The sequence below is a fragment of the Vigna umbellata genome, chromosome 1 (genome assembly GCF_029865625.1).
Source record: "Vigna umbellata cultivar VRB3 chromosome 1, Vumbellata_1.0, whole genome shotgun sequence".
NCBI lineage: Eukaryota > Viridiplantae > Streptophyta > Magnoliopsida > Fabales > Fabaceae > Vigna > Vigna umbellata.
The window spans coordinates 45,556,779-45,579,195 of NC_142165.1; the positions used below are offsets into that span (position 1 = coordinate 45,556,779).

The 22,417-nt window shown below is 33.9% G+C and overlaps 1 protein-coding gene across 2 annotated transcripts; it reads right to left on the reverse strand.

The window, feature by feature from the left end:
- Window positions 1-11,321: 11,321 nt before the first annotated feature.
- Window positions 11,322-22,163, reverse strand: TSK (tetratricopeptide repeat (TPR)-containing protein). Of its 2 annotated transcripts, none has more exons than XM_047307873.2 (20): window positions 21,809-22,159; window positions 20,939-21,736; window positions 20,125-20,301; window positions 17,921-18,012; window positions 17,588-17,686; window positions 16,919-17,385; window positions 16,799-16,830; window positions 16,480-16,707; window positions 16,216-16,369; window positions 15,200-15,316; window positions 14,699-14,799; window positions 14,442-14,565; window positions 14,127-14,239; window positions 13,604-13,715; window positions 13,261-13,365; window positions 13,116-13,182; window positions 12,887-13,007; window positions 12,607-12,774; window positions 12,250-12,367; window positions 11,322-12,171 (listed from the first exon to the last, which is right to left on the reverse strand). In XM_047307873.2, exons 1-20 carry the CDS (start codon window positions 22,082-22,084, stop codon window positions 11,666-11,668), a joined length of 3,975 nt encoding a protein of 1,324 aa, XP_047163829.1. In that variant the 5' UTR covers window positions 22,085-22,159; the 3' UTR covers window positions 11,322-11,665. The 2 variants fall into 2 exon arrangements, with proteins under 2 accessions (XP_047163829.1, XP_087959480.1); XM_088103354.1 differs by having other exon boundaries at window positions 11,952-12,164; window positions 21,809-22,163.
- Between the last annotated feature and the right edge of the window lie 254 nt (window positions 22,164-22,417).

Consider the following 22,417-nt stretch of genomic DNA (forward strand, 5'->3'; position numbering starts at 1 on the left):
GTTTCTCAACTAACTTTTTTTTTTGCTCTGAAGATAACTTTTTTTTCACCTCCTTTCAAACTTTAACCTGTACCATACATACATTATGTATAGCATAAGTTAGAATGCATTATTTTAGTCACACACATAAAAGTTTCCTCATTGCATTACTTCTGTCAGGTCATATTGCCATGCACGTACGATCATACACGTGTATATATTGCATGATTATGTACATCTCATAATCTGGAGTAACGTGCCAGCTCAATTAATTACTTGTTTCCACGCGATTCCGTTGTGTTATTGAACATGAGCAATGACAAGAACTTTGTCAATTGTTTTCGTGTACAGATAAGTCTTCGGAGCTATGTTTGTGTTATCTTTCAGCTTTTCCAGCTCACTTACCAACAGGAATCCGGCATAAACAGTCACCAGATAATGAATAATGTAATTGCATTTCTCATAGATTAGATTTCGAATAGTTTCACACCAACCACCTTCTTTTGTTACTTTGCGTATGTGCGTGTGTATCAATTGAAAATTGTTCCCATGCAGTAGTATAGTTGAATCCATTATTCGGGTCCCTGTTGCTTTTACATCCAACAAAATTACCCACAAAAAAGGGAACTAGGCAACTAGCATGCATGTGTCTGTTTTTTTCTCCTACCTCATAGTCATAGGTATATAGGAATACAACCTCTTTAATCAATAATTTAAATCGCAAACAGTTCCTTCACACAGCGCAAATGTTTGATCATATATAGACATGGATTTTGAACCCTATTAAGTAACAAAAGTGTCTAAGTTTGCAAAGAAGTAATTACATAAAACACGTACCTTAAAATGAAAGAAACAAAGTTGAGTATAGTAAAAGAGAAAAAGAAGAAAAGGGGAGGATTTCAGCGTGGATTTGTGTTGATTACGGTTATATATTCTCACTTTGGTGATAAACCGATCTTTGGCGTTATTCTGTTGTCGTCGTGCATGGGCAGGTGGAGGAGGGATGAAAAATTTCTGAGAAAATGTACCATGTCATGAATCATGAAAGCCATAAAGGAAAGGGAGAACATGTGATGCACCAGGTTGTAATTTTCTTTGGCAGCGTTACAAAACCAAAAGTGGGGTCCAATCTTAATATGCCATCAAATCAGTGGGACGATCTTATAGTATAAGAGGTGACCTTTTTCATGGCAGATGTCTTGAATGAATCGCAATCTCAATACAATACGTGTCCATGGACTGTGGTGGTGGTGCATATACTTCGCCTTGTCCTCATTCCTTTTGAACAATCTCTCAAGTAGGACCAGTTAGACAAAATTCTGTTGATTATTTATTATTACTACTTCACATACTGTGATCGATGCATAGGATCCAGTGGTTAATTCAGTGACATCCTAAATTCTGTAATGTGTGCTTCCATGCACGATCCCCAATGCCATAACGTTTCAATTTGTTTACTTATGGGCTACCTTCAATTGGGTCATCTAAAGCAATAAATTTCAACCCCTTTGACGTCACAGGGAGAAAAGTTGGTGCTGTTGATGAAATAATCAAATTATCAAATATAGCGTTGTGATGTGTCTTATTAAAATGGTGACCGCTTAAAGGTAAGCTTGCTGCTTTGAACTGAAAATTTGAACAGTCATATGGACAAATTGAAACCTGCATTTGGCATTGAAAAGTTTCTACAATAGAGCCAAAAGTGTAAAGTGAAGACAGGGAGAAAAAGAAGCAGATAGGAAATGCATTGCTTGCATGAATGATGCCATTGCTGGGACAGGCAAGAAGCACTGAGCCCCAAAGGCATGCCCCATCCATCCTAAAGGGTTTTATGAGCTGAGGAAAGGCATTGAAAGAGCACTGCTTCTGTCACAGCCAGGTACAACACAAGGGTTGATGAAGTATATATATATATATATATATATACATGCATAGTATACTAGTGATGAACTTTGTTATTAGATATGAAGAAGAAATGGGTCCACCCAAAAGCCCTGACATTTCATTTATTTCTCTTCTGCTTGGAGTTGGGGCGTGCACCTTTCTGTCTCTACATGCTTGCCAATCAGTTGGACCTCAGCATTCAATATTTCTCCACGTTTAAGTCTGAATGTTAGTATTTCAAAAAAATATTTGACCAATACAGTTTGCCTCTGAATTTGAGATAACAACACTTCCTTGAACAAATTTTGGGTTTTCGATTTCTTTACTTAATCTCTGCAATTGGGAAGTTAGGTTGGTTAATTAATCATTGGACTATCTTTGAATCTTTGAATTGGTAACAAAGAATGAGATGAAATGGAATATAAATGATATTTTATAATGAATTAGAACAAAGAAAGAAACTTATGAAATGTAATCCCATAAGTTGGCATTGTGGGAATTTGTCCTAAAAGTAAAGAATGCATAGGTGGGGTTGGAAGTTATGAGTGAAAAAGTGGATAAATGGATGGTGTGGCTAGATTTTGTTGTGAATGTGAAAATGTAGGTATAATATCCGAAAGAGAGAGGAATGTGGGAGAGTAGTAGCGGTTGAGTTACTGTTGGTGCACAATGACAGGGCAATGCAGTGGCACCTTTAATTAGGGGAATGGGTTAAAGACAGAGAGAAGCAGAGAAAGCAGTTCAAATCAGAGGCTAGAAAAGGTTATACGGAAAATGGTCAAGTTTTCCAGTAATGGAGGGGTCTAAAACAACAGTTCTGAGTTCCTTAGTCGGCCATTAATTAAAGGGGTGGGTCCTAACACTCACCAAACCATAAAAAAGATGACATAACACAACCCCTCTATCTTTCTTTTCTATCACCCATTCAACCGAGAACAAATCTCACATACTGTTCCCCCTCTCCCTCATTCTTTTTCTTCCTTTTCATTATACTAATCTTACTAATAACAATAATACTAAATAATCACTCCACCCCATAAGACCCGTTCCAAAAAGCTTTCTCCACCCTTTTCACCTTTCTGCTTCTAACACCACTCTTCTTCTTGTAGAACCATCTCAATTCCTTTTGACTCAATCTCTTTATCTATCCCTCCCCCTGACCCAGTTTCAACTCTTTCTCTTCACCAAAACACACTCCACAAATTCAACTCTTCCCACACGCAATTCCGTCGCATCTATCAGCCCATGTCTCTTCCTCTTTCCACCTCTTTCAACCACATCCTCGCCACCTTTTTCACTTCTTCCCAATCCTCATCACTTATATACTGACACCGTCATACAACACAACACAACACAACATGGTATTGCATCGGAGACCTCGTATTCTAGCTATCTGCTTGTTCTTGTTTCTCTTCGTACTGGGCCACTGCCATGCCTCTAGAGCAACCAACGTCTTCAAATTCAGGCCTAAATCTCAACATCCCGGTCACTTCTCTGGCTTCTTGCCCAAAAGGATGCCCATACCGTATTCCACTCCTTCGAGGAAACACAATGACATTGGGTTAAGAAGTTGGAGATCACCATGACGAGGAAGCAAGCAGAATAGTAGTTTTGTTCTGGGTAAAGGTGACTTCTGCCTTATTTATATTGATTTTATTTTCTCCTTCTTTTCCTCCATCAATCATCTCTTTTCTTTATCAAGAAACAAGGGAAGACGATTAACTAATGTACATGCCGGGTTATTCATTGTCTCTAGTACGTTTCATCATGTTATTTTGTTTCAAGGGATGTAATAGGTATGATCTGTTAGACGGATTTCTCCTTCCTACTTCAAAAAGGAGGAACTGCTTGTTTAGTCTCTAATTTTCTTTCCTTTCGGCTTCTTTTTTTGAGTGTGAATCGATTAATATAGACAATGAAAAATGATCAACAACAGCTTCATAGAATTTTCAGTTACGTAGTTCAATCTTGTTCTGCCGTATACACGACATGTATGTAGTTTTCATCGTTCGATGCTCACACAGTGGTATACATGCATGTGTGGTATTTCTTCAGTTATATATTAATTATTCAAGATTAAAGGTAGAAATTGGTGTTGAAATTAACCGAATATCATGATAATTGAATTTAAGCTTCATCATATATGATTAGGATTATATTGAATACCAAGACTTTTTTTGCTGGTATCGTACAAGTTGTGGCTGGCATCGAACCTACCCCGTTGAAATTACCCGTGCAAACTCCATTGAAATCGGGTAGGGTGATATCAGTGTCATGCGATGCGTGCGGTTGCGTGTGTTGCTTTCTTGATTTGATATGAAAAAATAAATATATGTGTGTCTGTACGTATACACTACACTGTTGAATAATTGATTTCAGATTTTCGAGGATTATCTCAGTATCCCACACGAGTTCAATCAAAGAAATAAAACAAAAATGAAAAGAAAACCACCGAATTCTTCGTGTATATCTGTAATGATAAAAAGCAAGTTTGCTTTATGCGGTGTTACTTGTGACTATGCCCAATTAACGCCAAAACTTTGGTATAGGTTATTATTTCATGTCATCATAACTTCTTACGATCTTTGGAGAAAAGGAGAAAAGAAGTTCGACCAAGAGCATGTAGTTTCAGGAATAATATTATTTTAGTCAACACTATAATACTTTCACTCACAAGGATTATACACTTCCAAGTTTCTCATCTACTGTGTTTTTTTTTTATCATTATTTCATATGAAAGTAATATCAAAGTCAAACTCGAATCAAAATTTAGATTCTACTGTCTGTCAAAATGCTCACGTTAATTTAATCTGGTCGAGAGATTAGTTGAACGTAAATTTTGTTTGTGTTGAATTAAAAAACAAACTTTAAATTTAATAAAAGACGAGTTAAAAGTTTTATGAGCTTAATAGAAGAAGTATATCTAGAATAGTTTATATGTAGCAGCAACTATTCCTTCCTTATGTAGTATTTTTCTTTCTTTAATATGTTATGCAGAGATCCTAATGTTGTGTCCCTTCTGTCCTAAGTAAATAAAAAGAGAAAAATAAGCACTACCATCGTACCTTGCTTCGGATAATTTCTACAAAATGAAGTTTCATTGGATTCCACTGGAAAAGACATACATAATGATTCATGAAGAAGCAGAGATTAATTACCCTTTTCTTTTCATCTCTGGTATGTGTATTTGATGCAGTATTTTTAGATTTCTCATTTCAATTAACTCGCTCTTTCCTTCATTAAGACACAAAGTAAACTACAGATGCATGAAACTTTTATTTACTCGAAATAAATGAAAAGTATATAAAGTACTTGCTAACTACGGATTATTGAATCCCGCAGAGGTTCATTTTGGCAACATTGCTTCCAAATTTGAAAAGCACAGCTCATGAATCTCATCCCATACGCGTTCCATACCTCATGCTACCTAACTATGACGAAATCCAAATAAGCATTAAATGACCCTTTGCCGAAAGTCTTCATTTTTTTCTCATTGGTTGAAAACCCAGCCAGAATCAAACTTTGATTTCACCAGATCACTGTAGCTATGTTGTGACTCGTGTTTTAATGACCCACTACAAAAAACCTGGTTCCGTGGCTAAAACTAGGGGAAAGGAAGAAGGAGAAGATATTATTAATTATATACAGTAAACAGCTTCCCTATTTCAAGGTCATTTTATTGAGTGTGTCCACTTAGAAATGGTAATGTAAGAATAATAGCATGAATGAGGGTGGAGGGTAGCTTTCCGAGTTGTATATGAGTTACCAGGCAAACCCTTATCAGAAATGCCCTATGTGATACAGAAATGACAACGGATGCTTTGAATTCTAATTCTGGAAAAAGATCTGTCTGGAACTTGTTCTCGTTTCCCCTTTCGAATGCAACTTGCTCAAGGGTCCCTTTACCTTAGCACCGTCAATTTTTTGTACCATGTTATGTGCTGTTCATATCTGCACTAATTTCCAGTGTTATGTTGTCCCAGTCAAACTTCTCTAAACAATGTTATTTATTAGGGAATAGACACTTCTTCAACTTGGCCCTCTGAAATTTATTTTTCTTGATCATTTGACTACACCAGCAGAAGAGTACCTACCAAGATCCTTATTTCAAGGCAAGAAGTACACCATCATACCTTAAACAAATATAGAGAAGAAGAATAATAAAAAGCTTGGCAGACACTTTACGAGGGAATTAAGAGTACAGTTGAATGGGATTCATTTTTGGATTCTAAGACTCCATGGACTATAATATATAACTATGTTTGTTAATCATGGTATTAAAATCCATGCTTTTCCCACGTTTGTCGTTTAAAGGAAGAGAATAATGAAGATTCAATGCATCATCAGCTTTAATAGAGAGTTTAATTTATTAAGGGATTGAGTTGAGATGATGTAATATGTTTATCTTTTTAGTCATAATGCAGCCAGCATCCTGACTAAGCTCTCGTTTGCTAAGATCTCTAATCAGGTTTCTGTGGCTTCGTTCATGTGCCCTGTAATTGTAGGGCCATGAATGATGGAGCCGAGGGACATTTATTGTCAAGTCATTTTTCCATATTAATCAAAAGGATTAAATAATTGCAAATGATTACCTTCATCGTAAGTGAATTCATGACCCCACGGTTAAAGCAACCCCACGGTTAATCATACTATATATATAATGCGTATCTCATCTTAATCCAATAACTTTTATACTTTTTACTCTTCATCTTCGTCTCTCTACATTTTTTTTTTAACTTAAATAAAACACTTAATAAGTAAAAATGATTGTATATGTTTCCAAAATTTTAAAATCATCATCTTAACTGTGATACTAATCCAAATTATGTTATCTACTTTTCCACCGGATCTACTCAAGTAATCATAAAAATTTTATCCACATAATTAAGTAGATCTAACTAAGCTATGGTTGTAACAAAACTATAAATGTGAGTGTCTATACATACATACATATATATATACATATATATATATATATATATATACATACATATATATATATATACATATATATATATATATACACATATATATATATATATATATACATATATATATATATATATATAAAATTAAAATTTTCCCCCTCGAACACTATTATATGGATCTTACAGATTGCAATGGTTTATTATGCAATTTAACCTCACTTGGATTTCTCAATTTTTGTTAGAGTAAAAAAAGAAGGCAAAAACAATAGGTGGAACACTATTATATAAAGGAAAATGGTTATTTGATACTATTTGGTTACCATTTAATAATTTTTATAGGAGTAAGACAAAAAATATTTTTTATAATTTAAAAAAAAAAGTGAATAATAATAAAGAATAATGTCAAATAATAATAAAAAGAATTGTGGTGTAAAAATACGTCTTATGTCGAACAATAAGGTGATGTAAAGTTGCACAACAAAGTCACATTTCATAGATATTGGGTTTTGCTTATGAGAAAGAAAATAAATAGAAATATGTAAGTGAAACAAGAAAATATTAACTCCTTAGTTTATAAGAGAAACAAAATTATAAAGTTTTTAACTTTTAAAAGTATTGTGAAGATGTTTTCTTCCTAGTAATATATATTTTTTAACCCAACTTTTTGAATGTTTCTCATTCAATAATTTTTAAACTACAAAACTATAATAATAGATGTGGACATAATTGAATAAAAAGTGTGATGGATTAGTGTAATGATAGTAATAATACAATCAGGATTGGTCTCTATTCTATTGACTAGATACCATAGTAAGATGGAAATAAATTATACAATACAAACTTAGTTGGATTTAGTTTAATATACTTGCTTAAATTAACTAAACATTTTAGTTGTTGAAAAATAAAAAGACTAGATACAAAAATCTTTTAAGATGTGAGACAGAGTAAAAGATTCAAAACAAATTCTTTTATACAAAGTCTAGTAAAACCTTGTTATACATTAAGTTTCGCAAACAACCTAACCTAAATATGAGATTTCATTAATCAATTACTTCATTTTGAAGGAGAATTTAGTGAGAATTAATTATGAGTAGATATTAAAGATTATTAATTGAGAATTAAAGAAAACATTAGAAGATTTGGTCTAATTCACTTAATTCAGAATTTAGTATATATGACATTCGAATGTCTTTGAAGAAGGTGAACATGGGACTAATATGATTTTGAGAAGATTAGTATAATTTTGAGTTTTTCTATTAGTTTTAATTATCTCTTTAATTGAATATAAAAAAAAATATTCATATAATAGGAATTAAAAGTGTGGTATATATTAATGTTATAAATTATCATTATTTCTCATCTTTCTTAAGTAAAGTGTGAATATCTTTTTTTAATTAAATATAAAATAGTGTTCCTATTAATTTATTAATTTATATACTCGGAGTCATTAAAATCCAAAAGAAAAAAAAAAACTAATCACTTTTAAATTCATTCTAAAAGTCTTAAATAATTCAAGAAACAACTGTACAACACACACACATATATAATTGGAATAGCTAAAATAATAAAAGTACTCAAGCTCAAATATGATAAATATATAATTAATTATTTTAATAATAATACTTTCATTAACCTATTTTTTATGATAATTACATAACAATCTTAAAAACATTTTAACAATGTTCAATATTTGTCATGTAATGAAATCATAAGTGACTGCTTACAACGACACACAAATTTGAAAAATATAAAATATAAAGTCTCTAAAGTCTTTCCAAATGTTATGTGTAGAGTTTGATGTGGTATTCACTGGGGTTTGAATTTCTCATGCAATGATGCAACAATTATTATAAAAATGTATCTATATCGAATTAACAAGATAAGACAAAGACTAATCTCCATAACATAAATTTTTCTTGCGGTTCGTTACATGCAAGAAAATAATCTTTGCATCAGAGCATTTTAAAATATTGATATTGAATACACTCTACTTTTATTTTTCATTCCACTTAACAATATCAATTATTTTATTTTGATAATTACTTCACCTATTTTTCAGATTTTAACTTTCTCAAAAAAATAAATTTTGATATCATTATTTATTACTCCATTCTATGTTAGGGATACTTATCTTCTTAATTTCTAAAGTGAAAACTTTTCTACCCAGCTATTATTATTCATATATCACACTCTATTATATATTTCATAATGAATGCACACAGCAAGTTATTATAGTTTCTGACCTTCTTTATAAAAAAAAGAAATCTAAACAAAGTATTTATTATTTAATTAACTTCATATTCCGGACATAGTAAATGTGATGACTATTGAAGTTTTCTTTGAACTAAAGATTTTCTCAAGAAGTAACATAAATGTATTAAACCTTTTCACTAATATTTCCGAGTATGTGCATATATAACTTACTGAATCATCATCTTAACTACCCGAAATAAAGATTACAATAATTAAAGAAATTCGTAAAGATAGATGATTAGCAAACAGATAGTAAAGGGTAGAGATATGTTAGTTCCATTCGAGTTCGTGACAATTTTTTTTAGTTGGGTTAAAATTGTTTTGTAGCTTAGGCTTCAAATTAAAAATAAGTTACAAGTATATAATGTAATTACAAGTATATTTAGATTTTGGTTTTAGATTATTGCCAATCATCTTAACATGTTAAAATCTGTGGTTTCATAGTTAAAAACATTGATGATTTGTTTTTCCTGTTAAAAAGAAAAGGAAAACCATGAGAGTGTGATAAACTTTTGATTATAGCTTCCACGCTTAATAAATGTTGAACATTATTTCAGCGTATGGAATGATGAATGAGTATATATGAGTTTCATAATCAGGATTCCTCAACTCATTCACTAATTACTGCAATGTATTTTCTTCTTTTCACTATTTTCAGATATTTTTATTTTTTTCAACCATTACTTTAATTTTTTCGATAACAAATATCATTGCTAATTATGTATGGTATTTTGTATGGTTGGGATAATCACTGTAGTTGCGGTGGGTCACAAAATAAGTTATTATAAGATACCAAAGCATGCACAATATAGTTATATTTACTTTTTTTTTGCTAAAGTTTATATTTGTCTTTCTGTACTTTTTAACAGTTTTGATATCTTAATTATTCTTCAATTCCTAAGATAATATCCTCCAAGATGCAATTCTAGAGTGAATTTTCTCCAACACATGATTAAAATCACTCCAAATAGTTCAAGATATTTTTGCCAAGTTTAAAAACCCCTTTTGATGTTAGAAAGTTAGATATGTGGAAGTTAATTTTCAACCCGATGGATCACAGAACTGTGTTTTTTCCTCGTTATAGCTTTACAGAACAACAAAAGGGTAGAGGTGATAATGGTTTAAGAGAGGGTTGCTAAACTATGATCCCGAAAATTGTGCTCAGATTATGAAGTTAGAAACTTGTTATACGAGTTCTGTTATTGGTTTATTCTTGGTTGCAGGCATGGCAATGTCACACTTGGCAAATTCTCCTTTGCTTCTCTTTTTCTCATTCCTTCACTTTGATTGATACTATATTTCTTATTAGGTCTGGACAAATCAGAAGGCACTCCTATCATTACCTCAGAAATCAGTTCCATTCAATGCCTTCTGCCACTATTTCATTATTGTTTCCGTTCTCCCTTCATGCATGACAATCATCCAATCCCTATTTGGGCCATGGAGTTCGCTAATTCTGAAGACGGCATTCTCTACCACCGCTGACCTCGTTGCCCATTTTTCGCAGTTCTTCTCTGCTACTGGTTCTGCCGTCATGCTTTTTGGTGTTTCTTGGATGTTCCTCCTTTCAAAAGATCAAGAAGAACTTGTCTTGGTTCATCATGTTTCCCCATTAACTTTTCCTTTAGAGAAATAGGCTTACGTGATTGATTATCATCAATATCAAGAGATTATGAAAAGGTCATACTATTCCATATATTTATCAACAAGATTTCCCTCTCACCTCTGGCCACTACATCGTGATTAAACTTCACGAAAAATATATTTTTGCCATACCTTTTTAAAATATAATCACTAATTTATCTTTTTCATTAATACAATAATAACAAATTTATATTTTAGTTACCTCTATTTACGTTTATTATTATTTTATCAATAAAAGGATTTGCCTAGCTTTTTGGAAAAAATAAAGTCGACATAAAAATACTCTAAACTTTATAAAAAGACTTACAATACATTTTTTTTATATCTTAATCATATCAGATTGTGTATGTTTTACTTCTATTTGATAAGGTTTAAAACACAAAACATATCAAAATATATATTGAAAAGAAAACACAGAAGCACAATTTTTACAATTAAAAACGTGTGATGACGTGCAAAATCATAAAATAGGCTATTGAAAGAAATGGTCATTTTACCAGAATTTGAAAATTATTGAAAGTGAGCTAATTAATATGAAGTTCTTGAGTAATTTACACAATATTAAAGTTTAGATATATGTACCACCATTACCCCCACAAAATAATAAATTTTATAGATATACAAGTTTCGAATAAAATACATAGCATCAGTATATTTCTGCTAGGAGGGAAAATGAGAAACAAGTCCTAAACTTGCCATCGCACCATCTACTCCCCAAAAACAAAGTGGGAAGGTCGTCAGATTTCATATAGTAATATATACATGAGATTAAGATGAATACTAAGAAAGTGGTTTGCATGATGAACGACACCAGAGGACCTATATAAGGGACGTGCATAAATTCAGCTCTTGATATAACATTGTATGAATAAAGCAGCAATCGCCAAACGCCTTTTTATTCATAAAAATGCTCTCAAACATTGACTGATGAATTGCCTTTTATTCTTTGAACTGGATATTAACATGGGTGCTACATATCAAGCTTTCTTGCAGCAAGGTTTCACTCTGCAGCATTTATTTTCCCTTGTAGAGAAATGAACAATCTGCTCGGTAATGTGCTTCTGACTTGAAAGGGGTCGTAAAGTCGCCCACGAGCCATAGAATGTTTCCGCAGCTTGCGCAGAAAAACCATTATTGCTAAGGTCTAGTAATTGCAAGTTCTTTGCCTTACCAATAGCAATTGCAAACTGTTCCGTCAAATGGCACTCGGGAGATGAATTTCTTTGACACGAACCGGCACAGCTGTCGTCAATTCCAGAAGCAGCAGCTTCCAGAGGAATATCTTCACTATCAGCAACTTCCAGCTTGTAGTTGGCTGCGTTTAAAGAGCAGAGGATCTCTTGATTATCATCAACTTGCATAGTATCTAGTTTCTGCTCCTGGTTTTGTGAGCAGCTTTTTACTGATAAATCATATTGTAGAGCGGAATATTCCTTTGGAACAGAATTATCAGCAATATTAAGTTCTTCAATGCAGCTGTTCTCTGATAAAAGAATAAGTATATTCATAAAATAGTGGTAGCTGTAAAAAACAAATTAACCGGATAAAATTTAATGATTACCTGCAAGAGCCTCAATTATGTGAAGGATTCCAGTAAGCCCAAGTTGACACTTTCTAAGAACCAAAACTTTGAGACAGCACTGGGGGTTTACGAGAAGTGAAAATAAAGTATCGCTACCCTGTACTTATTAGAGAATTTAAACAAACCATGAATAACAAGACTGATTAAAGTCACAAAATTATCAATAAATCGGTCACAACTATACACCTAAATCAATAAATTGCAAAACAGTAGGTAATGAAATAGTATGGAAAGCCAGATTCTATTGACTGTTGTAGCAATACGCAAATAAAACTAGCCAAGGAAACGTGCACTACAATGATATTAGCAATAGACATCCAGTTACGGGCAACAAACCTCATGCATGATAGGATTTCCTTCCAGGTTTAGCTCTAGGATGGAACAAAAGAAATTAACACTGGTGTTTAAAACAAAGTTACATGTTAGACCACAATATGATAGGTCAAGCTTCACAAGCTCTTCATTCCCTTTGAGCAAAGAATCTACTAATTTTTTCGCCCCTTCCTGCAGAGTATTGCCTCTATCATCAGTACACCATGTGGGCAAGGCAAACTGGATTAAACAATAATGGTATAATAACGTGAACGTGCAGTAGTAGGAAATAAGTTTTACTCACAGTTCCAATGCCTGTGCCTCCAAGCATTAGTCCTGATAAAGTTAAGCTCCCTGCAAGCTTGCAAAGGGTATCGACAACTGGTTTGCCTAGTTTTAGACCACTCATATTCAACTCAGAAAACCTACAATGGGAAAACTTGTTTATTTATGTATGCTCTGCAAAAGTAAAATTTATTTAAGGATACTGCTAGTCGGAGATGGATAGGTGACATTGGTACCATTGATTTTACCTTTTCAGAGTGGAAAGCTTGGACAAAAGATTAACTGTAACATTTCCAGATACAGGACTGTTGTATCCTGTCAAAGTTAGATCATCCGTTACGCTGGAAGACTACTTGTATCGGGGATTCGAAGATAATGATAGATTCATCATACCTATAGATAGATGGGCAAGGGCAGATCTGGAGTCCAATGCATCTGCTACTTTTTGAATAGTTCTGGATGTGACACAACAGTTCTCTATGTTCAAGCTACAAAGCGCTGCAAAACATAATGTAAGTAAACAGAAGTAGAGGAATATCTACAGCAAGAATCCACATACAAGCACATTTGAGAGACCATAAACACTTCTCAGCATAACTTAGATATAAACATTTTCACAGCTCAGAGCGAGATCATGTACACTAGAAAGAAAAGAAGAGACGGATATGGCAATGAGTATACTTTTAGGGATGGCAAAAACATTAAAATAGCCAGAGGTTTAAGTCATGCAGCTTACCTGTACAGTTTTTTAAGATTGTCGAAAGATATGATCCACATGCATCAGTAAGGCGGTTTCCAGATATGTTAAGAACTTCTAGTCTAGCAAATAGCAGTGAACACTCGCAAATCTGACAAATAAGCAAAGTCAATATATTAGCAAATTTGAGATTACTCGTGCAAAACGAGAAAAGTGTTCTTTTATTCTATGAACCAAGAATTATAAATAGATTATTCATGTATAAATACAAAATAGAATATGATTTGAAAATCATTGAAAAAATGGCCTTTGGTTGGGACAAGACAGTGATGATATTTTGGTGATTAAGAGCTAATCATTCATTTTGTTTTTCAGAAAGTATCATAACAAACATCAAAAGTATGCATCCATTATATTTGAGTTCAAATTCAGGACATATTTTCCTGTTACAGAAACAATCATTTTAGACTTCATACCTAAACATCAGATGTAACAAGAACCAACTTCAGAATTAGGAACAAGTGAACAAGCAAAGATCAGAAGATTGCAAGTAGTATCATACCTGAAACAACGTTGTCGGGCCAAAACGATTACAATGCAAATCCAGAGTTAAGCCACCATAAGATTGTCCCGATGCTGTGAACACTTTTTGAAGTTTTTCGATTGTTCCATTTCCTAAAAATATAATCAACTCAATAACGGTTTAATACATTTCTCGTTATATTTTTATCTATTTTAATTCTTTCGTGGTTTTAGTTTCAAATCATTCATTAGTCACCAACAAATGGACTTGTTACCAGATATAGTCGATAAAACTTGAGACTTGACAAATAGCAGAACCTATAGAAACAAGATCATAACCCATAAAAAAATGTACCTAACAAATTGTGAGAGAGGTCCAGCATCGCAAATGACTTTTGGGAATGCAGTGCATTTATTAATGGTGTAATTGACAAATCTTGCAGGTCACAATCAGACACAACAATTTCGTCATCTGAAACCTGTTAAGGATAATAAGCCAAAAGCAATTTAACATAAAAACAAGAAACAGATTCAACCAAACATCTGAAAATGAGAAGGCATATCACTGTGCTGTGGCCATGAAAGAATCGAATCAGATAACATCCATCTTACCTCTAAATTGTAAAGCTTCTTCAGTACCTTAATGTTTGGTACCTCAGACAACTCCTTGCAGCAATCTACGTACATTTTTATCAAGCGCTTGTGAATCCATCCTGTAAAAAGGATATAAAAATCATGCGTCTCACTTGGAGATAGATGGTGGGAAGCTAAAAACTGATGTTAAATACAGTTTCAATACAGGATAAGCCTATAACTGCCTTTCCGCTATCAACTCCCCATATTTATTGCTTCCATAAATTGCAACTTGCAATGATCAGTGTATATCAAGTGATGAGTCAAATTAATTTTAATTTTAATCAATAGATAAAACCGATCAATTAGAGTCTAGATTTTCAAATATTTATGTCAACTGACCTGCAAGTAGTTAAATATCTTGAATGTGAAGTTCTTGACGAGAAACCAGATCAGAAGAAAAAAAATACTTGAGGACACAGCATAAAAAATTGGATGGTGATAATACTGAATAAACAAAGAACGCCAATATAGACATACCATCAACAGAAGCTTCAACCATGTCATTTCCCATAACTTCTTTAAGATGTTCAACAGTTTCCAGGGATTCCATATTTCTTCCAGCACATTTCATATGCTCAATAATGGGCAACAAACCTATTCACAAAATTTGTAAGTACACTCAGTTGATAAAACATGGAAGTTGATAAAACTGCAACTTAATAGTAATAGACTAATATTGAAGAATGGAATTAGTTGCTCGATAGTTTGGTGTGGTTTCACACATTGGACACCGAGTATTTATTCTAGGCAATATGAATGCTTCGTGTGCCTTCTGCTAGTGTCGGATAAAATTCTATCCAGATCCATAAAACTCAGCAGGACAAGAATTTGTCATAAACATGTTAGGCACAGCCAAGTTATATATAGCCACATTTTTTGAACATCTATATGTTGGATCTGGCTGTGTGACATTGCTCGTCTCTATAAGACCTATTGCTAGGGCACAAATTATGCTCCATATGAAGCTTAAAATAATGTAAGATATAAGACTACAATCAAAACATATGCAAACTAAAGTTGTCACTTGGTGACACTGGCTACTGTTCCTCAATATCTGAGTTAGGCCAACCACTTGCTGCACCAAGATTAATTAATCCAAAATCCTGGAAAAAACATTCATAGTAAAACTTCCAACTAGCTAAGAAAAAGGAAAAACTCAACATATGCCAATCAAATAAAAAAAGATAGATCACTTGGGAGAATTTATTGAAAATGCATCTTTCTTCACTTTGGGAAGAGTTAACAAATCCATGTTGAAAGCAGAGGTTAATCCATGTTTAAAGAATACTCATTGGTAAATAAGAAAGCAACAGTAAATCCAAGCTTTGGTTAATTTTTCTGTAATTTATATACAAAGCCAGAATACCCCAAACTCACTTCCTTTTTATATTTTATACAATTATTAACAAATTCAGTTTCAAATCAACTGCAGCTCTTCTTTGATAATATTACTAACTGACAGCAAACACTCAAAAACAGTACAAATTGCCTACCCTCTGATCTCTTCTCCGACGGAAATTGTAGATAATACAAGCATGCAACTACAGCCTTCAAAGAGTCAATGTTCAATTGATCACCGGTGGTACACAAGCTTGCTTCAACGTGTACTATATCATTCCCAATCCGACATGCAATACATTTCTGGGACTAGAAAATAGAGGCAGCAAGTTAGAAAAATAGTTATTAGATGGGCATAACAATCTGTAAACGTCATGAACCCCAAATATATTCACACTCCAGTCAAAAATAAAACTCACGTCATTTTGGGGATGATGCAACCTGGGCTGGGAAATATCATTTTGTTTGCCAGAGAAATCAGTGTCACATTTAGAACCAGTACGGAAATTGGCCTCGGCAAATACATCATTGCTCAAAGACCTAGAATGTCTTCCAGTTTTTGTGGTTGTATATGGACTTGAACATTTGAAAGAAGTACTACTTTCTTCAACATTAATTTCACTCTTAGATCCATGCTCGGAGATAACCTGCCACCCCAAAAATAGAAAAGGCTAGACGTTCACATGGACATACTTGAGCAAAGCTCGCACACATGCAACTAAGTGGAGATATCTTTACCTGAATTTTACAAGGACTGGCTTTGCTATTAACTGCATTCAGGACACCATCAATCAGAATATATTATTGGTATAATGGAATGTTTGCATCAGAGCAAAGCAAGCAACAAAGAAAACATACTGGCATTATAAGTGGGCAAATCATCTACCAGGCAATCATGATCTTTTCTGCTTGAACATTTCACCTCATCATCATCATCATCATCGTCAGAAAGAATCACATGAGGACGTTTTCGACTAACAATTGTCTGATGATCAATGGGTTGATTTTTCAGACTACTGGGTGGGTGCTCTGCTTGCTTGGTAGAGTTGAGAAGACTTTCTTTGTAGCCTGTTTTATTTTTGGATGAGCTTTTCATGGACTGGTATAGGGACATAAGTGGTGCGTCATCTTCCAATTCTTCTCCAGTAGTTGGAGCTTTTGATCGAGAAATTGTCTTTGGAAAGCAAATATTATCATATCCACTGTTAGACAGATAATCGTCTGCTTCAGTATCAGTTTCAGAGCAACAATCCTCTGACATATTTTTTGCTGCTGCCTCTTTTTCTTTGGATTTCTTCAGTTTATCAATTAGAAGTTTCAACCTCCTATAAAAATTACAATTGATCAGCACTAAATAACATGCACATCAAAAGGACCCATGATAATGGATACACAATAAAATGGACTCAGTTTGCATAGTACGAGAATTTTGCTTTCAGGGATTTAATACTAAATGGGTCCAGGAGTAATTCAACAAAACTACAAAAAATGTATATGTTAGGAAACAGACTTCCAAGATCCATTTACCTGGTCTCATCCTCGTCATCAAATCTTATCATGTTGCTATAATGCATATTTTCCAAGGCAGAGAGTTGCACATCAGGCAGATCTGCTTCAACAGCAATACTGTACAAGATGCAATCAAATAATTAATTCAAATCACCAAAAGGATGCCAATATGGATGTAATTTTTCTAAATTCCAATCGAGGATAAGTCATATAAGTATTTCGAAGAAGGTGGTCATGTTTCATTCAGCTACTCAGATTCCATTATAAATACAAAAAATTTCTTGTTCCATCAGTTTTCCAATTTCAGGAAATAAAATCTTCCAGTAAAATTAAATGTATAGATACTATTACCTGTAACTCTCTTGAAACGCATCCAGTGCATCTCTCCAATTGCTTGTAGAATCCAAAACATTACCAATGTTAATTTTCACTAGCGCTTGCCCCTATAAGCATTATTAGCGAAGTAAATGTATCAACTAAGTGACAATAGACACACACACAAGCAATAAAAAAAAACTCTTTCTTCTACATTATCACATTGACATGTGATAGTGCTAATTTCTACCATTATTTTAGTTATTTTACATTAACAAAATCAACTCTTCTTTAACTTTTAACCTACTTAATCTCCATCTTTATCTTGCTGTAAATAGTTAGATTTTTATACCACTAATCCCCATACCTTTTTGTCTAATTTTGAACAGGAAGTTTTCTATATCAAGTCAAACAAGTTGGGGATCTTAGGGAAGCAGAAATGGACAACCAACCATGAATTGAAAGAACACCTATGTTGAGTGCCACAAAAGCCACGCCCAACACCACCAAGATAAAGAGCAGACTCCATATTGGTGTTGTTGGGCACCACCTCTATAGCGTTGGACGCCATTTATTAACGCTAAGCATCATGTTGACAGTGGTTTCTCCTCTGTTTTCCGATTGATTGCACCAGCGGTGGAGGACTTATGTTGGGCGATGCTGTTGTTAAGGTGGCACTTTTGTCCTATTTCTTCTTGTTCCTTGAAGGAAGGCTAACTTTAGAGACTTGGAACGCAAAAAAAAAAAAATTAAAAAAAAAACACCTCTTTGGAGAGCTTGGAGAACTATTAGGGCTTGTGGGAACAACTCTTCATCCTTCTTGTATCCCCATCTTCTTCCTTTATTCCATTTTGTATTCTAGGGCTCTCCATGATTATGGAGAGCTAAACCATTTTGTTGGGGCTAGATGTAACCATTGAACTTTCATGTATCTTGCATTGATTTTCTATATATATATATATATATATATATATATATATATATATATATATATATATATATATATATGTTAGTATTCTTGTTTCTTTGCTTAATGTTTATTATGGTTTGATCACTCATAGATGTTTGATTCATTAGGTATTGAAAAATATTTTTTGTAATCTAGAATTGAAACAAAATATCTAATGAAACCTATATTTAGAAATGGAGTTTAACTCATTAGTTGTCTTTAACCCTAGTTGTTAAAGCATGTTTATTTGTTAAGAGCTCAAACCTAGGCTCATTCTTCTAAGGGATTAGGGTTTTAGTAAACTTGTGGGTTGACTTTGACATTAAAATGGAAAGGAGTTGAACAAATAAGTCCGTGAGAGTGAGGTCAGTGAAATTTAACCCTAACAATAACATTTCATTTCTAATCTTTTCTATCTTCCAAACGTTGATAAACTTCCAAAGTTGTTTCTAATTGTTTCTGCATAGTTTTAAATTTCTTGCACATAACACAAATTATGGGTACATTCTTTAGTCTAAATTAGTTATTAATTGTATAGTTGGCTAGTATAACACAAGTCTCTTGAAAAACGATCGTGAGAGTTAATAATTACTACTTGTACAACTTGATACACTTGCCAAAGGAGTTAATAACATGAATACAGAAATGTAAGTGTCCCATAAGGATATGAAGTATTATGTGATCCATCTCTAACTAAAACGAAGAAATTCTCGTGTACGCATGAATACAGTACACTGAATGACTACGATTTTATTATATAGAACTTTAAAATAAATCTTACTACAAAAGAATTAACTTTGGTGTCACGAGTTGTGTTGTAGTTAGATTTTTGTATTGCTTAATTTCTCTGGACATGTACATTGATCCTATTTTGAAGGTTCAATGGCAAACAACTAAATCTTATAATGTTCATCTTTTGTGTATATGGATGTATTCAAAGTTACTTCCTCTTAACTTTGTATGTAAATTATAGGCTAAACCATACAGATTTTGAAGATTGAATATATGACTAGTGGTTTGGAGTCTTTTAAACCCCCATTTGCAACATACCCAGGGCCTGTTTTGTTCACAGCTTAGTTCTAGAAATATAATTGCTTACTTTAAAAAGGTCTTCAAGAAGCTAAAAGAAACAAGTGAAATTTTCTCGAAAAATAAGCTGAAACAAAAATACATTCATATTACCAATGATGTGAAATCATCATAAATATTTCTAATTTTGATTTGTGTTATATTGAATAAAGTAAGATTGAAGAGGAAAAATTGAATTAAATTTATGGCAGTAAAAAGTTACCTCTAAGTTACCAATATTTTTGTACATTTGCCAGCTCTTTTTGTACCATTTGATAGCTTTGTTGAATTTTCTCAGTTTCTGGTATGATTCTGCAACATCCAAATATGAATCAGCCAGCCTCTGCCTATCACAGAGTTCACTTGCAATTTTCTTCTTCTCCTTTGCAAATTCACAATGCTAAACAAAACATTGTTTAGTAAGAAAGGTCAACTTAAGCAATAACTAAACATACCATAGCTTCAAAAAGTCTCAGCTCGGACACATCATACTAATGGATCATTGAATTATCAAATGTGGAGCAAAACATAATATATTACTCAACAAGTTTATCAAAAAGTCTCTGCTTGGACACATGATACTAATAGATCATTAAATCACAAAAGGCTTTCCAATTCAATAAATTGCACAGCAAAACAAACCATGCTTAAAACAACAATGAATCTATACTTAATTGATAGCAAACAAACCGTGTGCATGTTTATATCTATTACTGAAAGCAACAATAGTAGACCAAACCAAGACTTCTTCACGTGTAGCATATGAAGTAAGAAAAAGGTGAAATAAAGATATTGATATGATGGAACATAGCGATGCAGGTGACGCATCTCTTTCCGTAATATGATAAAGAAAAATTGAGCATACTGAAGAAATGAAATCCACTTGGTGTAGCGAACATAGGTATCGAATAAATTATGAACTGCCTCGTCGAATTATGAAAAATCCAGACAAAATAGTCATTCCAAGACAGACATGTTCAGTTAACAGAATGATGATAAAAATAAATAAATAAATAAACACGAGATAGAACACATACCTTCTCCCACGCAGAGATCGTCCTTGCTTTCTCAACAAGGCGTTCAACTACTGCATTCTGCTGCAGCAAGAATTTCCGCTCATGCGATGTACCTCTAGCTGCGGCTATATCTCTCTTTAGCTTTTTAAGGCTTTGTTCTTCTTTCGTTATATCAGCTATTACCTTAACAGCTTCTCTCACAGTTTCAATGTTCTGCTCAATTTGCTTAACCAAGGCATCTTCATCCTCCAAGGACTTCGCCAAACCAAGCGCCTTATCGTAATAAGCCCTGGCATCATCGTACCTCTGAGTCCGGTAATGCATTTCACCAAGATTAATATAACCCTTGGCCTCCCCTTGACAGTGTCCAATTCTGTTACAAATCACAATATCCCTCTTGATGTTTTTCCTAGCTTCATCCCAAAGCCTAAGCTCCATATACACATTCCCAAGGTTGTGATGGAGCCTACTGCGGCCATCATCGAATTCAGCGACCTCCTCTTCATCACAAATCTCCAATCCAGTAGTTAAAATCTTCCGCGCATCGTGCAAGTTGTCAAGATCAATTTCAAGCATGCCTATGTTGTTGTGCGCGTCGATGTACTCCTTCAGAAAAGAAGACTTGCTGTTCGGAGGATTCTCCTTGAGCTTCACCGCGAGATCCATCGCGCACTTAAAGTACTTCTTCGCGTTGCGAATCGAATTGTGGTCGTGATCCGATCGCGTGAACAATTCGTGGTAAGTCCGACCGAGTTGCGTGCTCGCTCGCTGCTGCTCAACGATGTCGTTTGCATCTCTGGCGAGCTCGAGGTGCTTTTTCTGTGAGCGGTAAGACTCTCGTTGTTAGAAAAGAAAACATAGGTTAGGGTTTTGAGAGGTAGAAGTACTGACCTGGAAAATTAGGGCGTTTTTGAAGTCTTCGAGGCGGAAGTACACTTCGCCGAGGGATTGGCAGGTTGGGAGCAAGTGCTTCTCCGGTAAATATTTGAGCGAAATTTCGTAATCAATTCGGAGCCATTTTAGAGCATCGCAGTAATCTCCACGGTTTTTCAGTATGTCGCCGATGACGTTGGCCCACCGCGCCTCCTCCCGGTGGTTTCCCTCGTCTTTCGCGTTCTCGTATGCCGCTTTCGCGTTCCGGTAGGCCGTCTTCAGCCCCGCGTCCATCTCGAAACAACGGAGAATGTTGTCGTTGTGGGTTTTCTCAGAAACTCTTTTCTTTCTAGCGTGGGATTTGCGCGGCAAATGTTGAGGACCCCGCAATGTATTCAAGGTCCGAATGAATTTGCTCTCTCCCGCCAAAAAACACTTTCATCTTTTTTCTTTTTTTTTTTAAATAACGCTTTTCATCAGAGTATTTTTTTAACATCTACCACACATACATATATATATATATATATCAATTATATATATATATATATCAATCAGTACAGTTGCAATTTTTGGTTTTATTAAAATTATTACTAAGGATTTATTTAAATAAATTTATTTTATCTCTTC